General features: G+C 47.1%; 1 protein-coding gene across 2 annotated transcripts in view; it reads left to right on the forward strand.

Annotated features, from left to right (window-relative positions):
* The window catches only part of DOT1L (DOT1 like histone lysine methyltransferase), a 293403-nt gene that overhangs the window by 228909 nt on the left and 47989 nt on the right, over positions 1–16505 (forward strand). For both annotated transcript variants that reach the window (XM_086947182.1, XM_086947181.1), the window contains exons 24-25: positions 13268–13878; positions 15406–15611. In XM_086947182.1, coding sequence (XP_086803308.1) covers positions 13268–13878; positions 15406–15611 — 817 coding nt within the window. The remainder of the gene's footprint in view (positions 1–13267; positions 13879–15405; positions 15612–16505) is intronic.

Below are 16505 nucleotides of genomic sequence, written 5' to 3' on the forward strand. Positions count from 1 at the left end.
TTAGCCGGAAGCTTCGTAGACAGTGCCGAGAGTGAGCGGCTTCGTGACGCATGCCGGGCATCAGGGAACGGGAGGACAGGAGCGTCTCAGAAGTATCCTGTTCGGCAGACCTGACCCTGGCAGCACCGGAATCTGAATCCGCAGGGTTGAAAGGTGAACTTGCAGTAAACCTGCCCCCTCCACTGCAGGGCATTGAACATTCACAGCCATGTGAGCGGGAGGCAGTCTCGAACCGGCGCTGTCTCCTGCCAAACCCGGTCTCGGCCACTCTCCGTTTCACTGATGCCCTGCCAAGAACCCCATTTAACGCCTTCACTCCTTGCCAGGCACAACAGCTCTTGGTTGATGCCCGGTGGGTCAATGCACCGGGTACTGCCAGTGTAACCTCCACGGGAAACCACCCCATCCCTGCAATTTGTGTGCTTGGGCGGAACGATCTATTTCGAGAGCGCCTCTGAAAATAGTTAGCTGCACTCTCTTCAAAGCGATGGACAAAGCGCTCTCACTCTTTCCTGGAGCGGGGCAATTTTGATGGGAGGACAGGGTCAACGACCTGGGGATTTATTTTCACCCATAGCGCCCCCCTCTCCTTGGGCTGTGGGGATCTGCGAGCAGGCAGTTGGGTTAAGTGGAGTTTGGTGAGGGTGTACGTCACTCTGTGTCGGTGGCACTGACTGGGCGGGCGATTCATACTTGTTTTGGAGATGGTAGTTTCAATTCGGAACTTGCTTGGTACTAGGCACACAGACACACCCCATACCACACAGAAACACACACACACCAAACATTGACAGACACACGGATACGAATGAGCACAGACATGCAACAAAGTCAGACATGCACGCCCACACACAGGCACACCCCACATAAAACACCCAAGCACAGACACGGACACACAAATACACCCCATCCATTAATAAACAAATTAAAGTGCCACGCACAACACAGGTGCACGCAGTTACACCACAAAGACACACACACATACACACGGACGAATACATACTGTCACAAACCATGCCGAATCACCCACGCTTGCAGACCTCCCTCATAGAAACACACCGCAAACATTGACAACTGCTTACATACACAGAGCTACAACAGGTGCATATATATATCACAAAGACAAACGAACAACATGCACAACAACATTTGACGCACACCTCGCCGGATCTAAACACGCACACACACACCAGGTACAGAAACGCGTAGCCAGGCGTGTCAAAGGCACGCAACAGAGCGCGCTCATTCACTTCCAACATGTCCACGTAGACTCACCAGACGGTCTTCGTACACCTGCAGACACATCATACACACATATCACACACTGCACACTGAATGAAAAAACACAAGTACCTTGGCGCAGATCCATGTCTAAACATGCACCCAAAGTGCACGCACCCATGTGCAGGGTCTTAAAAACACGGTCACTAATAATCAAATATAAGTTGTGTTTAGTTATACAGTGAAGAACACACTGGCACCTATAACCATATAGTCTCTTCCTTATATTAAGGGCAGACGCATGCATCCCTATAATTTTTATGAGGCAAACACACGTACACAAATAGACAACCACGCAGGGCCACAGGCATGCATACGCAATCACGTTGACTCATGGACAGAAACACAGACATCACACTTACAGACGCATTCCTGCAAAAGACACGCAGCCTCCTGGTAAATGCCCCCTGCTGCTCCCCCTTTGAGTACCTCACCGCTCTGCCCCTCTGGGTGGAGCGGGGCAGAGAGACACAGCCCCTCCCAGACCGGCAGAACTGTGTTGGGGACCCCCCGAGCGGAGGCCGTTTATAAAGGGACCCCGCACCTGTTTCCGCCGCCGGTGTAAACTGCAGAAGGGACAGTCCTGCGGGTCACTCTCAAAAAACAGACCCCAAAGAGATGCGCCCAATAAACTGAATATTACACGCTTTAAAACACAGCGCAGGCACTCCTGGCCTAATTTCCCTGCTCGGCCCATCAGCAAAGCAGCGCCCGACCAGTGAATTCATTCGCAGCCATACAGGGGGTGCGGACCCCAGTCATCGCCCACTCCCCTCATGGATCCGTCCCCGCCCTGCTGAAGAGGGGTGCTGGCCACCCTGTTCAGGGCATCGGAGACAGGGCATGAACATGTCGGGGGACCAGGCGTTCCACTGTAATTCTTTCATGCATACACACAGTCAATGTATTAAGTGAACGCAAGAAAGTACAGCAAAGAAAATAAGATATGAATGAAAAAGTTATTTTCAACTTCTCTAAGGGCAATTGCCTATTACTCAGTTCACCAGTGGAGGATTATTCTAAGAATAATTTAGGAATACCACCTATCTATGTGAAAACAGAAGCAGAGGGGTGACGAAGAGGGACGGCAGAGGGCGGTACAGATGTAATAATCTTTATTTTTTTGTGTGGAAGTCATCTTCTGTTCTGCAGACTTGGCGCTTTTTTTAGTACTGTATTAAAGTTTACTATTTTATGATTTGTTTTATGTATTATCTAATTTTAATGCTTTCCACAGGAAATTAGATCAAAGGTCTTAGTTTCCTTTCAGCCGGTAAGCTTTTTGCCTATGCGCAGACTTAAGAAACTAGCAGCTCCAGCCCGTCTACGGGAGCTGGTACCAATATCCACATTAAAAGCACGTTTGTTGGCACAGGAGAGTATCTTCCTCCTACTCTTCAACACAGCAGCTTCATTCTTTGTTTTGCCGAACAATATGGGAGGGTACATGGTCAGGTGGTTAAATTGTTGGTAGTGTAACAAGAAACTTCTACTGCTGGCCCCCACCAAATTGTGTGAGGATGGGCACATTTCTTCATCTCGCTGTGTCTCAGCTGCTTTAAAGAAACAAGCTGGCTCTGTTGACCCCGACGGTAGACTGAAAGCGTGCGATGCGTGCGCTGCCAGCCTCCGGGGACAGGAGATGTGCATGTGTACGGAGTGCACATCTCCTGTCCGCACGTGTGCACATGTCTTGTCCGCGCGGCAGCAATAGTCTCGTTAGCGAAGCAGCTGCGCTGCATTCGTGCGCGAGACCTAAAAATGACAAATCAACAAAGTAATACTGCAATAAAATGTGGCTCATTACACCGCCTAATTTGGCTTTTCTTGCCGCGTAATTTGTCTGACCCCATAGCAGACAAATTGGGCCTACACTGTTGCATTATTCTAGTGTCCCTCTGTTGTGTAATTCCTATAAATCTATATAGGATCTGTTTTAGACAACATAAACTGGGGGATGGTGTCCAGACTGATTCCAGACACCCCCACCGGATATGTTTGCCTGGATACCGGCTAGCTTACACTGCACTAGAAACCCCTCTTACCAAGCAGAGAATAGATACTAGCGACTATAGAACATGACAACCCTATCCCATCAAGGATCGTGGAAACGGACCAGTACTTTTCGCTTAGTCACCCGTGCTCAGTTTGTCTCAGAGAGATACACAGAATAAACGGTAGGAACGTTTTTCAATAAGCATTTATTGAGCCATTGTCATGCTAGTGTAAAATAGGTGTGCTGAAACAACCATAACACAGAAACAGATCTACATGATTAAAAGCACCAACAGAGTAAATGAATGTTAGATTTCTACCAGAGTGCTAAAACAATGAATATAGGCAGGTAGGTAAATACATGACAATAATAATGCATACTCCTAGGATGCAACCCTAACTAGATGTACCTAGCATGTATTTAGGTGTAAAGCCAAGAATCCCCCTAGGATGAAGCCAACCCCATTTCCTGGTGTGCGAGAATGAAGGACCCCGTCATGGTCTCGAGATGGACACCCAGCAAGGGATGTCAGACCACTGCGTGTTGGAGTGTCTGTGTTCAGGAACCTCAGCGTCTCATGTTAGCATGGAAGTCTTTCGTCTCTGCCTGCCCCAGCAAAGATATGGTGTATGTATACCCAAACGGTACCCTCGGGGGTTCTACCTTGCTGTGTCATGTTGGCCAAGGATGACGGAAGGGATGACTGTTCGAGGCATGTGGGCTGCTAAATTCATATCTTTGCATTAGATCGCCACCTAGTGTTGGGTCCGGATGATCGCACATTGTTGTCCTGGAAGAGTCTTCGAAGTATCCTGAGATGGGTGGCTCCTCCCCTGGACTACAGTGCGCATGGGCATCGGCTCCATCCCCAGATTGTTTTTTTCCGCCATTGGGTTCGGATGCGGTCTCGACGTCTCTCCGTCGGAACCGATTAAACATTTCTTTTTACGGCCAAAAGGCTTTGGGTTCTTTACGTCGGTATTGTTTGCGTACGGTCTCGAGTTCTTCCGTCTCTCGGAGCCGGAATCACCGGAGTTTTTACTACTCTTCGGACATCGAGGCCTTTTCATCGCGACTCGACACTAAGTTCCCAATATGGAGCGGAGTCCGTTTAAACTCTGCCCGCTCTGTGGGTCCAAATACCCACATATAGACGTACACCCGGTCTGTAATAAGTGCCTTTCGCCAGACCATGACGAAGGAAGTTGCCGGGCCTGTGCGAAGTTCAGGTCGAAGAAAACTCTTACGATTCGGCGCGCAGTGCGCCTCGTGGCCAAACAGGCGGCCCCGGATCCAGATAACATCTTCGGCGATCAAGAAGAGGAGGACCAGAGCCATCATCTTCAAATCTCCCCGCCTGAGACGGAGGTCGAGGCTGATCCGGAATATGACGACGACGGAGTCGTGGGTCAAGGCCTTGAATACGTCGACGAGGTAGGGGACGACGTTATGGTTTATGGGGCCGAGGAAGATAGCTCAGGGGACGAGCTATGCCCCGAAGTTGACGAACATCAGGAAAGGGTCGCGGGATCGCCTGTCGGCCTTCCCCAAGACCCTGTAGCGCAAGCCACGGCCCCGCCTGCCGGCCCGGCCACGGACATACTTGCTGCGCCGAGGGTTTCGAAACCGAAACTGAAAGCAACGGTCTCGACTGCACCTAAAATGGCCGACCCGAAACCGAAACCGAAAGTTAAGGACTCAATCGTCCCTAAGATGGCGGTCGCAACAGCAAAAACAAATAAACCGGCGGCCTCATCGACTCCGTCGACCTCCGGTCCGCAGAAGTCGAAGAAACACGGCGATTCCACAGGGTCGAAATCGGCGCCGGAGGAGAAATCCTCTAAAAAGAGTGGCACGCACAAGACAAGCGCGCCGGCGCCGGCGAAGCCTGCCAAGGCAACCGACACAGCCCCGGCTCCGACGAGGACATCTGCGCATCGCTCCAGGGACTCGGGGCCGTCCATCCCTCCAAAAGACCAACGGAACGTCGCATCCGAAGGCAAGGCCACCTCGTCGGTGCCAAAGACATCGGTCACCGACGCATCTCTCGTGGCTGCTTCACTACAAAGAATTAAAGACAAGGCTTTTTCTTCGTCGACGCCAACGCCATCGGCGCAGAAGGCGGCAGACGTCCCGGTCAAACCGGCAAGTAAGCTCCTCTTCCTTCTACCGCCAAAAGTGGTGCCAAAGGCCTTTTCCTCGAAATCGACGCCAAAGAAGTCGGAATCTTCTACGGCAGGGACATCTTCGGGTCAACTACTCGACCCTGAAGAGGATTCGGAGTGTTTCATAGACGCGGACACTGGGAAGTTAACCCTTTATAAAAGGAAGATCACTTCGCAGCCGGTGGAATCCTACGTCATTCCCCTAAAGAAGAAAAAGTTTCCACAGGACGCCTCAGGCCTCATGGAACCTATCCAGCCTCCTCTGGGAAGGAGCCCAACACCGTCTCCAGACCACTCTGAAAGTGAGGGCTATGGTGAAGATGAACAATACACGTTCCCAGTCAATGACCCTGATGCACAGCCAGATTCTTATTATGGCATTGGGGACCAAGGCACCCAAGATGTGGGGCAAGACCCACAGACTTTCAGTACACGTGCATCCCCTACGGAGGATTCTGCAGGTTTTCATGCACTCATTGAGAGGGCAGCTGCTAATCATGATGTGGACATGCATGCTGACCCAGTTGAAGAGGACTTTCTATTCGACACATTTTCAGTTTCGGAAAGAAATGTAAAGACACTGCCTATGCTCAAAGGGGTCCTCAAGCATGCTGCGGACATCTTTAAAGAGCCTACCAGGGCGAGGGTGGTCAACCCACGTATTGAGAAAAAGTACAGACCAGCGCCTGCAGACCCTGCATACATTCGAGGACAATTGCCGCTTGACTCCTTGGTGGTAGCAAACGCACGCAAGAGGGCCAACTCCCAAACAACGGGTGAAGCTCCTCCCCCGGATAAGGAGTCCAAAGTGCTAGAGGCAGGAGGCAAGAGAGTGGCTGCACAGGCTGCCAATTTCTGGCGTATTGCAAATACACAGGCACTACTGGCACGGTATGATAGATCACATTACGACACACTAGAGCAGATTGTAGAACACCTGCCTCCGCAGTTTCAAGAGGGCACCAAAATGATTATACAAGAAGGACAACTGATTTCCAACGCGGCCATAAAGTGCGCACTTGATGTCGCGGACACAGCCGCTAGGGCCATTAATACCAGTGTCATGCTCAGAAGACAGGCTTGGCTCCGCATATCGGGGTTTAAACCTGACATTCAAACAACCATACTTAATCAACCAGTCAATCCGGATAGACTGTTTGGTCCAGATGTTGACACCACCCTGGAAAAGATTAAAAAGGACACTGAAACCGCTAAATCGATGGGGGCCCTACAATCTCAGCAGTTTCGTGGCAATAATTTTCGTCGCTCAGGTGCCCGTGGAGTCACCAGAGGACAGATGGGTCAGCAGTCACAGTTCCCTAGAGGTGGAGCACAGTCCTCGTACCCCAAACAAAACAAGAGGGGCTACAGGGGAAACAGCAACAAAGGACGTGGCAAAGGAGGCAACAATTCACGCTCCTCTGCCCCGAGCAACCAGTGACTCTCTGTCACTGCCCCCCGACCATTTAACACCTGTCGGGGGGGAGAATACAGCAGTTCCTGCCCGTCTGGATCAACATCACCACAGACAGGTGGGTGCGACAGCTTATCCAGTACGGTTATTGTCTAGAGTTAAAGTCCACTCCACCCAACATTCCACCAAGGCAAAGACCTATGTCCGCAGAGCACTTGCACTTATTGCAGCAGGAAGTGTTGGTGATGCTGCAAAAAGGGGCAATCGAGCTCGTGCCAGTGGGGGAGGAAGGCACAGGGGTTTATTCTCTGTACTTCCTCATTCCAAAGAAGGACGGATCTCTCAGACCAATTCTGGATCTCCGTCCCCTCAATCTGTACATACTGTCAGAGCATTTCCACATGCTTACACTGCAACAGATTCTCCCTATGTTAAACAAAGGAGACTTCTTAGCAACCTTGGATCTCAAGGATGCTTATTTCCACATTCCGCTACATCCGTCCCACAGAAAGTACCTCAGGTTCACTATACAGGGCACGCATTATCAGTTCAAAGTCCTACCCTTCGGAGTCACAACTGCCCCAAGGGTCTTTACCAAGTGTCTGGCGACTGTAGCAGCGCACCTCAGGAGGCAGAACATCCATGTCTACCCCTACCTCGACGACTGGCTCGTTCAAGCCAGGTCGGAACAGCAGTGCGCCGCGGACATGTCCACTACCATTCACCTCCTTCACGACCTGGGTTTCTCGTTGAATTACCCAAAGTCACACCTTCAGCCGGCACACGTCCGGCAGTTTCTGGGTGCGACAATCAATACCCTGACGGCCTCGGCACAACCAAACCAGGTCAGGATAGACGGCATACAGTCTTTAATCCAGAAGTTCAGACCGGGACACTCACTTCCAGCAAGAGTGTTCATGCAGTTGATAGGCATGATGGCCTCCTGCATCTTCATAGTCCCTCACGCACGGTTGCATATGCGCCCGCTCCAGGAGTGCTTAGCAAATCAGTGGACACAGGCTCAGGGACAATTAACAGACCTAGTGTTGGTTACCAGTCGGGCATACAACTCTCTGCATTGGTGGACTCCACACAACCTTTGCAAGGGCCGACTGTTCCAGGAGCCAGTGCCACAAGTTATCCTGACAACGGACGCATCTCTCCAGGGATGGGGAGCACACCTGCTCACTTACACAGTGCAGGGACTATGGACGACGCAGCAACAGAAGATGCACATCAACTATCTAGAACTGATGGCGATCTTCATGGCACTCAAGTCCTTCATTGTACATCTGTGCAACAAAGTGGTGTTAGTCCGGACGGACAACATGACCGCGATGTACTACATCCAAAAGCAGGGGGGCACCCACTCACCACAGCTGTCTCACCTGGCTCAGAGCATGTGGAAGTGGGCCATTCAGAGGAACATCTTCCTCATGGCAGAACACCTCCCGGGGAAGGACAATCAGATGGCGGATCTGCTCAGCAGATACAGTCATCAAATGCACGAGTGGGAGATACATCCATCGGTACTCCAGCCGTACTTCCAAAGGTGGGGGCGTCCAGACATAGACCTGTTCGCCACAAGGGAGAACGCAAAATGCCAAAGCTTCGCCGCCAGGTTCCCACACCCCCAATCGCAGGGCAATGCGATATGGATGAACTGGTCAGGCAAATTTGCTTACGCTTTTCCCCCGACACCCCTGATACCACTGGTGGCGAGGAAACTACGGCAACACTCCATGACACTCATCCTAGTTGCTCCAACGTGGGCGCGCCAAGCATGGTACACCACGTTCCTCGAACTCTCAGTGGTCCCGCATCAAAGACTGCGCCTCACGCCCAGACTTCTGACGCAGAACCATGGAGAAATTCAGCATCCAGATCCGCAACAGCTCAACCTAGCGATCTGGCTCCTGAAGTCTTAGAGTTTGGGTACCTAAACCTACCTCCTGAATGCATGAACATCATCAAGGAGGCGAGGAAGCCGTCAACCAGAGCATGCTATGCCGCAAAATGGAAGCGTTTTGTCATTTACTGTGCAGACAATGACATAAACCCGCTAGATGCATCTATCCCTAACATCATTTGCTATCTGTTACACCTTTATAAGTGCAAACTAGCGTTCACTTCTATTCGGATACATCTATCCGCCATCGCAGCTTACCTTCAAAATAGGCAGCATCTCTCAGTCTTCAGGGTGCCGGCCATTAAAGCGTTTCTGGAAGGCCTGAAGCGAGTCATTCCCCCAAGAACACCGCCAGCTCCCGTGTGGAACCTCAATGTGGTCCTCACCAGACTGATGGGACCACCGTTTGAGCCAATGCACTCGTGCGAACTGCAATTCCTAACGTGGAAAGTTGCTTTCCTAATTGCCATTACGTCACTAAGACGCGTAAGTGAGTTGCAAGCACTCACGATACAAGAGCCATTCATCCAAATTCATCCAAATAGGGTAGTACTACGCACTAACCCCAAATTCCTTCCAAAGGTGGTGTCACATTTTCATCTCAACCAAACTATCGATTTGCCTGCATTCTTCCAGAACCCACAAACAGTGGCGGAAAGGATGCTCCATACGTTAGACGTACGGAGGGCATTGATGTACTACATAGACAGGACACAACACTTTAGGAAGACAAAACAACTCTTTGTTGCCTTCTCACCACAACACAAAGGCAACCCAATTTCCAAAGCAGGAATAGCCAGATGGATTGTTAAGTGCATTCAAATCTGTTATCATAAAGCCAAGCGCACTTTAACAATACCCCCAAAGGCACACTCCACACGCAAGTTGGGGGCATCCATGGCTTTCCTTGGAAACATTCCTCTAGAGGACATTTGCAGAGCAGCCACGTGGGTTACACCACATACCTTTACAAAACACTACTGTGTTGATGTACATTCCAAACAGCAAGCGGCTGTAGGGCAGGCTGTTCTCAAGACACTTTTTCAGGTTTCTGCAGCTGGCACGGGCAACCGCCGCTGATGGAGGGACTGCTATGTATTCTATGCAAAGATATGAATTTAGCAGCCCACATGCCTCGAACTGAATATGCTACTTACCAGTATGCATCTGTTCTTGGCATGTAGGGCTGCTAACATTCATATCGCCCACCCTCCTCCCCGGTGCCTGTCGCAGCTGCAGATATACTATTGTATTCAATCATTAGCATGGACATCCTTTACACTTTTCACTCCATCCTTTGCCACAATGGCGAAAAACAATCTGGGGATGGAGCCGATGCCCATGCGCACTGTAGTCCAGGGGAGGAGCCACCCATCTCAGGATACTTCGAAGACTCTTCCAGGACAACAATGTGCGATCATCCGGACCCAACACTAGGTGGCGATCTAATGCAAAGATATGAATGTTAGCAGCCCTACATGCCAAGAACAGATGCATACTGGTAAGTAGCATATTCAACATAGTTATTATGCAGAAGATGGTAATCCTGCTGTGATTCTGAGAATCCTCATGCATAATAAATGAGGCTAGTTTTCTGGGAAAACCACATGACATTTATGCAGCACTTAACTAGGTAAAAGGTCATTACCAAAAACCATTATGTAGTACAATGGCAGGGAAATGTAGATAAAAAGTTAGGTGACTGCCCAGGCCTATAGTGGGGTATATTCCAAAACATAACACCTCCTTATATTTCATTACTAAGAGAAGAAACGCAAGTACTGGGGAGACTGGTGCATTCAATTTGGCAGTGCATTAGTCGTTCTTTTGTCAATTCAGTGTTGCAACCAGAAGGAATTATGTAACTTTCTCTGCAGGTACTAGGGAAGGACCAGCCTTTTTTCTTCTGTTCAGCAGTTCATATTTATAACTAAGTTTGTGAGGTACACAGTGACATTGGTGGGGTGACTTGGTGAACCCTCACATTTTTTCAGAACTGCGATTTCTTATCTTACCACAGGATGGCAAGAGTCTTTGCGTGTTGGAACTGATAAACTTCATGGGCGCTACTCATTTATCACATATGTGTTTTCCATGATGGTGCTGCTTAGGGCATGCAACATAAATGTTACTGCTGCACTAAAGCTAAAATCACTTCTTAATCATTTTTACTCTGATTGAATGAGATGCCAGAGTTTTGAATCTGTTTGTATTGCAGAATGTGTTTGCAACTCTCAAATAGCCTCATGTAGTCGCATGCACTAAATAAATATTCTCTGGAATCAAATGAGATGTCAGAAATCTTTAAAGTAGTTTTCCTGCTTGCTGCTTATTTGGGAGTCTGCCTCATAGAAGACCCCTTGATGCCCAAAAGCACAATACCTCTTCTCAGAACCACCTTGGACTTACGTTTGAAGCAGGGATTTAAAAAAATGGCCCAGCAGCATCCTATGGCTGAGGCCCAACTTCTGATAAAAAGTATACTTTTTGACAGTAACACTTTCCTTGGAAAGTACTTGGATTTAGCATAAAAAAGGATGCATACCCTTATCCGAACAGTGCATGAAGATTTATTACATTGCGATACAAGAGGCAACTTGACTCATTCACCGTACTTAACCCAGTAGCTGCAAGAGATTCCAACCTGTGCATTCCACAGACATCTTACACACAGTGCATGTCATATCAGAAAATTGGGCATGTTATGCTGCAGTATTTCAGAGTTACAAGTATGGGAAATAGATAGACCTGTTGAAAGAGCTATTCAAGTACTATGGAGCACCAGAAATGGATGGATTCACTACAGAAATATAATGGGTCAAACCCTTGCACCCTGGTCCCTGCAAATAATGTTCTGAGGGAATGGAGCAATAGGTAAGTTAAAACAGAACACATGCGCACATTTTTCTACTGAGTCAGACGTTCGAGCAGTTAATTCGGAAGACGCAGATGACATTGACACTCATTGCACCAATATGTCAGTTTGTGAAGTCAGTCACCACACAGGAAACAGAGTTATATGTTTTAAGGATGGAAGGGACCATCCCATACGGTAGCCTGAAGTAAGTGAAATTAAATGCATGCCTATTGAGGTAATGGGAAATAGATACCCTCACCCTATTGAGCATTTCACTAGTAGGCTACATTGTGTATAATATTTGGATATAGCTATAAGGTAGTCGTTTTGAAGCTGTCCATACGTCATCCGCTAATTCAACATTCCTGCCCTAGAGCAATAAATGTACATCCGTAAGTAACCAATGACACCCTAAAAATTAATATTAGAGGTGTGTTGGGGTTTAATGGCGTCTACACATTTAAACTTGGAGACAGAAAACTGAAAAGTTAAGTTTATATCACAAGTTACATATAATTTAGACAAATGTACAAGGACAAAACATCCTCAGCACGTTACTGTAATTTGTGATGTTCAGTCTGCAGTGTAGTGTTTGTAAAAACATATTTGAGGTTGGAATGAGTATATGACGGATGATGAAAGGTTATTCGGTCAGTCTTCCCAAGTATGCTCCGCGATATCTCTTCTTTCCATATACATCTTACAAATGAGTTACTAATCCAGAAATCGGTGTAGAAAAAAACAAGCACACAAGTTGTACACATGGTTATAACATATTACTTAGGAAAACTACAGTATATTGAAATTTGATAAGTGTTTGTGATGTGAAGATAAAAACGACCATGCCGAGTCACCTAGGTGGACCCGATACCAGATCATAGAAAATATTTTACAGATAAGACAGAAGGCACACCCCTTAAGATCCCGGTGGCCAACATTAAGCAAAACATCACTCAATCAACACTTATAAAAGATGGTACACTAGTAGTGGGAAAAGCAATTTTAAGGGTATTTGTACTGCTTATATGTGGCATCTGCATTCCACATAAAACTCTACTTGCTATTCTTATCCAAGCATACAAGTCTGTAACAGAATCCCACAGATAGACAAATGTTACCTGCTTGTACCTGTAAGTTGCTACTAGAATGCAGAAGCACGCAGACGTATTTTTAGCAGTTCAAGCTGGAAAACTATCTTCTTTGGCTAATATCCATTTCCATTGCCTCATAAAGCATTTGCAGCACTTGTCCATCCACACCGGCTTATGATTGCAGATTAATTATTAATAGCATATCCTGGCCCTCTTTCAGTCTGGGACATGTTGCTTATTTTAATAGAAATCAAGATATGGTCCTTGCTGCCGGGGTAGCAACGGAGCTTCAGTAACCCAAGAAACTCAATTGTTTGTTAAAACGATAACTGCTTTTAAAATGTTCCCAACACTGAAATTTGACCCGTGTGCCTATGGGCTTTTGAATAACTGATTTAAAATAATGCAGTGTAAAAGCATTGTGATGGAGAGCAGGGTACCGAAGAACATCTGGGACATATACAAATCGGTTAAATTTATTCAGCTTTTATGCTAATGTAATTTTGTGTATTATTGACTGCTCTCCAGATAATAAATGGCCTTCTTGTCTACAGGTTTTTCTTACTTTTCTGGTTCATTGGCGGTCAATGGAACAGCTTCCAGCTCCCCATCCCATCTTAATCATAATGTTGACCTGGCATCTATGGATGAATCATCCAATTCAGGTTCCATTTACAACTCATCGGGGTCTTGCAGCTCTACTCCTCAGCATCCTTCATTACAGACAATACAGTCGCGGAACTCTGCACAAAACTCCCCTGCCCACCAGTACTCTGCAAGCCCAAGGTTTAATGGTGCTACCATGAGCTTAGTGGGGGCTTCACAACATTCTGACTCCCTCAAGATATGCACAGATGGTGCCAAGGCGGATCATCAAATGGACATTGGGCTCTCTGACCATGAGAGCGACGCCAAACGACGGATTGTCTATACCCTGTCTTCAAGCAGTGCTAGACAGTCGCCCTCGAACAAGCACAGCCCTTTGACAGCAACAATCAGGATGGACTGCAGCCCCACAGTCTTGCAAGAAGGCAAAAAAAGGGGAAAGAGGAAGCGCTCTTCCACTGGTAGTACCAATCATGGGGTGTCCCCTAAACGCAAGTCTTTGACAATCACTGGACTCTCGTCGCTTTCCTCTGGATCACCGCTCAACATCAGCTGTATGGTAAGAAACTTTAGAATGGATGAATGTCTCAAAACAGAGGCTTATGTTTTCAGATTTGATTTTTTTTCACCCTCCTTTGCATGAATTTATATTTGTGTTGATCAGCTGCAGTCCCTAATTTTTTTACATTTTTTATTAACATTGGAATTTTCCAGCCTCTGCTCCCTTCCTGCATAGTTTCTCTCTGGCTTGACCCGCTGCAATCTCTAAATTGTTATTTTTTTATGACCTCACCATTTCCAACAGAAATCACAACTTAGTTTTCCTATTGTGCCTACAGACCTGTCCCATGGAGTCTCATAAAGACATGCTGGCCGTTATATAGGGGGTTAATGGAGATTGTTCCTGCTTGGCATAGATGCTCGTGTCCCTGAAAAAAGAGCCAGCAAGGCTAAACAAAGGGGAACATTTCAATAGTTAAGGCAGTTCTGTTTTTACTCTGTCTTCAGTGTAAACTTAAAGCAATTTCAAATCAATCCAAATGCTTAAAACAATTTGATTGTTATCCTCAGACACTTATAATAGCATCAGAAGGTGTGCTCCTTGCAGAACATCATCCTGGGATGCTGTCATTTAAACAATCAGTTCATTGTGATAGTTCCATGCATGCAAAAGCTACCAGCTTAGAGACCGCAACGACATCAGTGCAAGGATTTCATACTTGTAGACTGTCCTACATGATTCACTTATGTACACACAAGGACGGTGTATCCTAACCCCCTCCCCCTTCCCATGTTGTTAACTTAAGGAGTACTGCCCCGCCTCGGTCAAAAACAAGTTGTCTGGGACCGGTGCAGCTTAAAGTATCATTGGATTTGAAGAGCAAAGCGTGTATTCCCTGTAACCACTGAAATGAATCCATCCAGAGCACAACATTAGAAGTGAAATGGTGACAACGGTGAAGATTGAAAAAAGTGTGCATATAAGGACTGATAGGCCAGAGAAACATTGTCTTTCAAGTGGTCCCACTGGAGATTACGGTCCTTTACCAAAGATGGTGCCATCATTGATGCTGTATTTCAACCTAAATAATGAATGCGGATTGTGTTTTAGGTGGGGAATTTCTATGCAGTCAGTGTAACTGTTCTGAGACTATTTTGGTCTTGTGAATTACTTGCAGGACAGAGAGGCAATCTGTTACAATAGATGAAACACACTTTGAATGACACCAATGACATGCTAGTTCATGCATGCTAAGGATCCGTGGTATGATCGAGTGAGGTGGGATTTTGAAAGACTAGTAGCAAGGGGAAGAGCGGATGCTGGAGTGCTTCCCTGAAAAGGAGGAGGAAAGCAAATGCACTTATCTAAATTACCTGCCAGGCGATGGAGCAGATGCTGAATCCCATCTGTTGGGTTGTGTGTGGAACGTAGAGCCCTGCAGAGGTTATTTTTCAGGCTCATCCTTACCACTGCTCTATTTTAACATCTGGGGGGTAGTCACTACTCTAGTTTCCAGCCGCATCATGCTATTTACTGGTTAGAGAGCCATTCTGCCTTATGATCTGTTGATCCTTTGTTTTGCAGGTCAATAACATCAATCAGCCGCTAGAGATAACGGCCATATCTTCCCCTGAACATTCCCTGAAGAACTCACCAGCCCCTTACCTGGACAATGACCAGCCACCGGTGCTAAAGAAGGAAAAGCCCATTGGGCATACTAATGGAATCCATTACTCGCCTTTGACGTCCGATGACGACAGGGAGTCTGAAGACGAACGCAATTCAATAAGGTGAAGACTTTTTTGTGGAGTGGGAATCTGGATGCCAGTGGTACCCCATGGGTGAGGGGATAACTAGGTGCAGAGCGTGTCACCAGAATGTTGGCCCACTCACTTGCATGCACACAACACATACACTTTATGGCATATAGATCATTACACCCAGGTTCTATGGTGTCCACGTGTATGCTGCTTATGAGTGCTGTCAATTTGCAGCTGGGTCTTTTTTTGTCAGCCAGAGTTAAACAGTAACAAAACACACACCTTTTATATAACTGGTGCTCCACATCAAGCCTCTGCTGTTTTTCCAACATGAACAACCAATTTGGATATTTTTGCGTGTGACTCACAAACGGGAGTAACCGTGCCTCTAATGCGGTCTGTGCGTCATGATTGTTAACTGCTGTAAGAGAGGAGTATGGTATTCTAACATGGAATACGGCCTTACTGTGGTAGCCATTCCAGCCTTTCTTGAACAATACTAGCCCCTGTCCTCTAAGCTTTCTTGTCAAAATCTGACTTTTAGTATACTTCACTTACAACTGCTAATCCGATTAGTCAAGGAGGAAGCTATGTAGATGTGTATGATGATAACCAGAAAACACAGGCAAGTGAGAGAATATAATATGTTGTTAGCTGAAATGTCTACAGTACTTGTCATCAAAAGATAGTGCAGCATTGAAAATGCACTGACCTTTAAGAAAAGGTTCTGGAGGATTGCCTACCAAACCCAGTATCAGTTTTTGGAAAGTTATCCACAGAGGTCCAAGTTCCAGTTTTTGCAGATGTCCACAAGAGTCAGTACCGGAGTAAAGCAGTGGAAGCTCCTGTGGAACTAGAAGACTGAGCATTAAGTCTCTAATAAACTATTTACGTGTTTCATGAGGGAGAGATGCATTTGAACCA

The sequence above is a fragment of the Lissotriton vulgaris genome, chromosome 12, assembly GCF_964263255.1.
Source record: "Lissotriton vulgaris chromosome 12, aLisVul1.2, whole genome shotgun sequence".
In the NCBI taxonomy this organism is placed as follows: Eukaryota; Metazoa; Chordata; class Amphibia; order Caudata; family Salamandridae; genus Lissotriton; species Lissotriton vulgaris.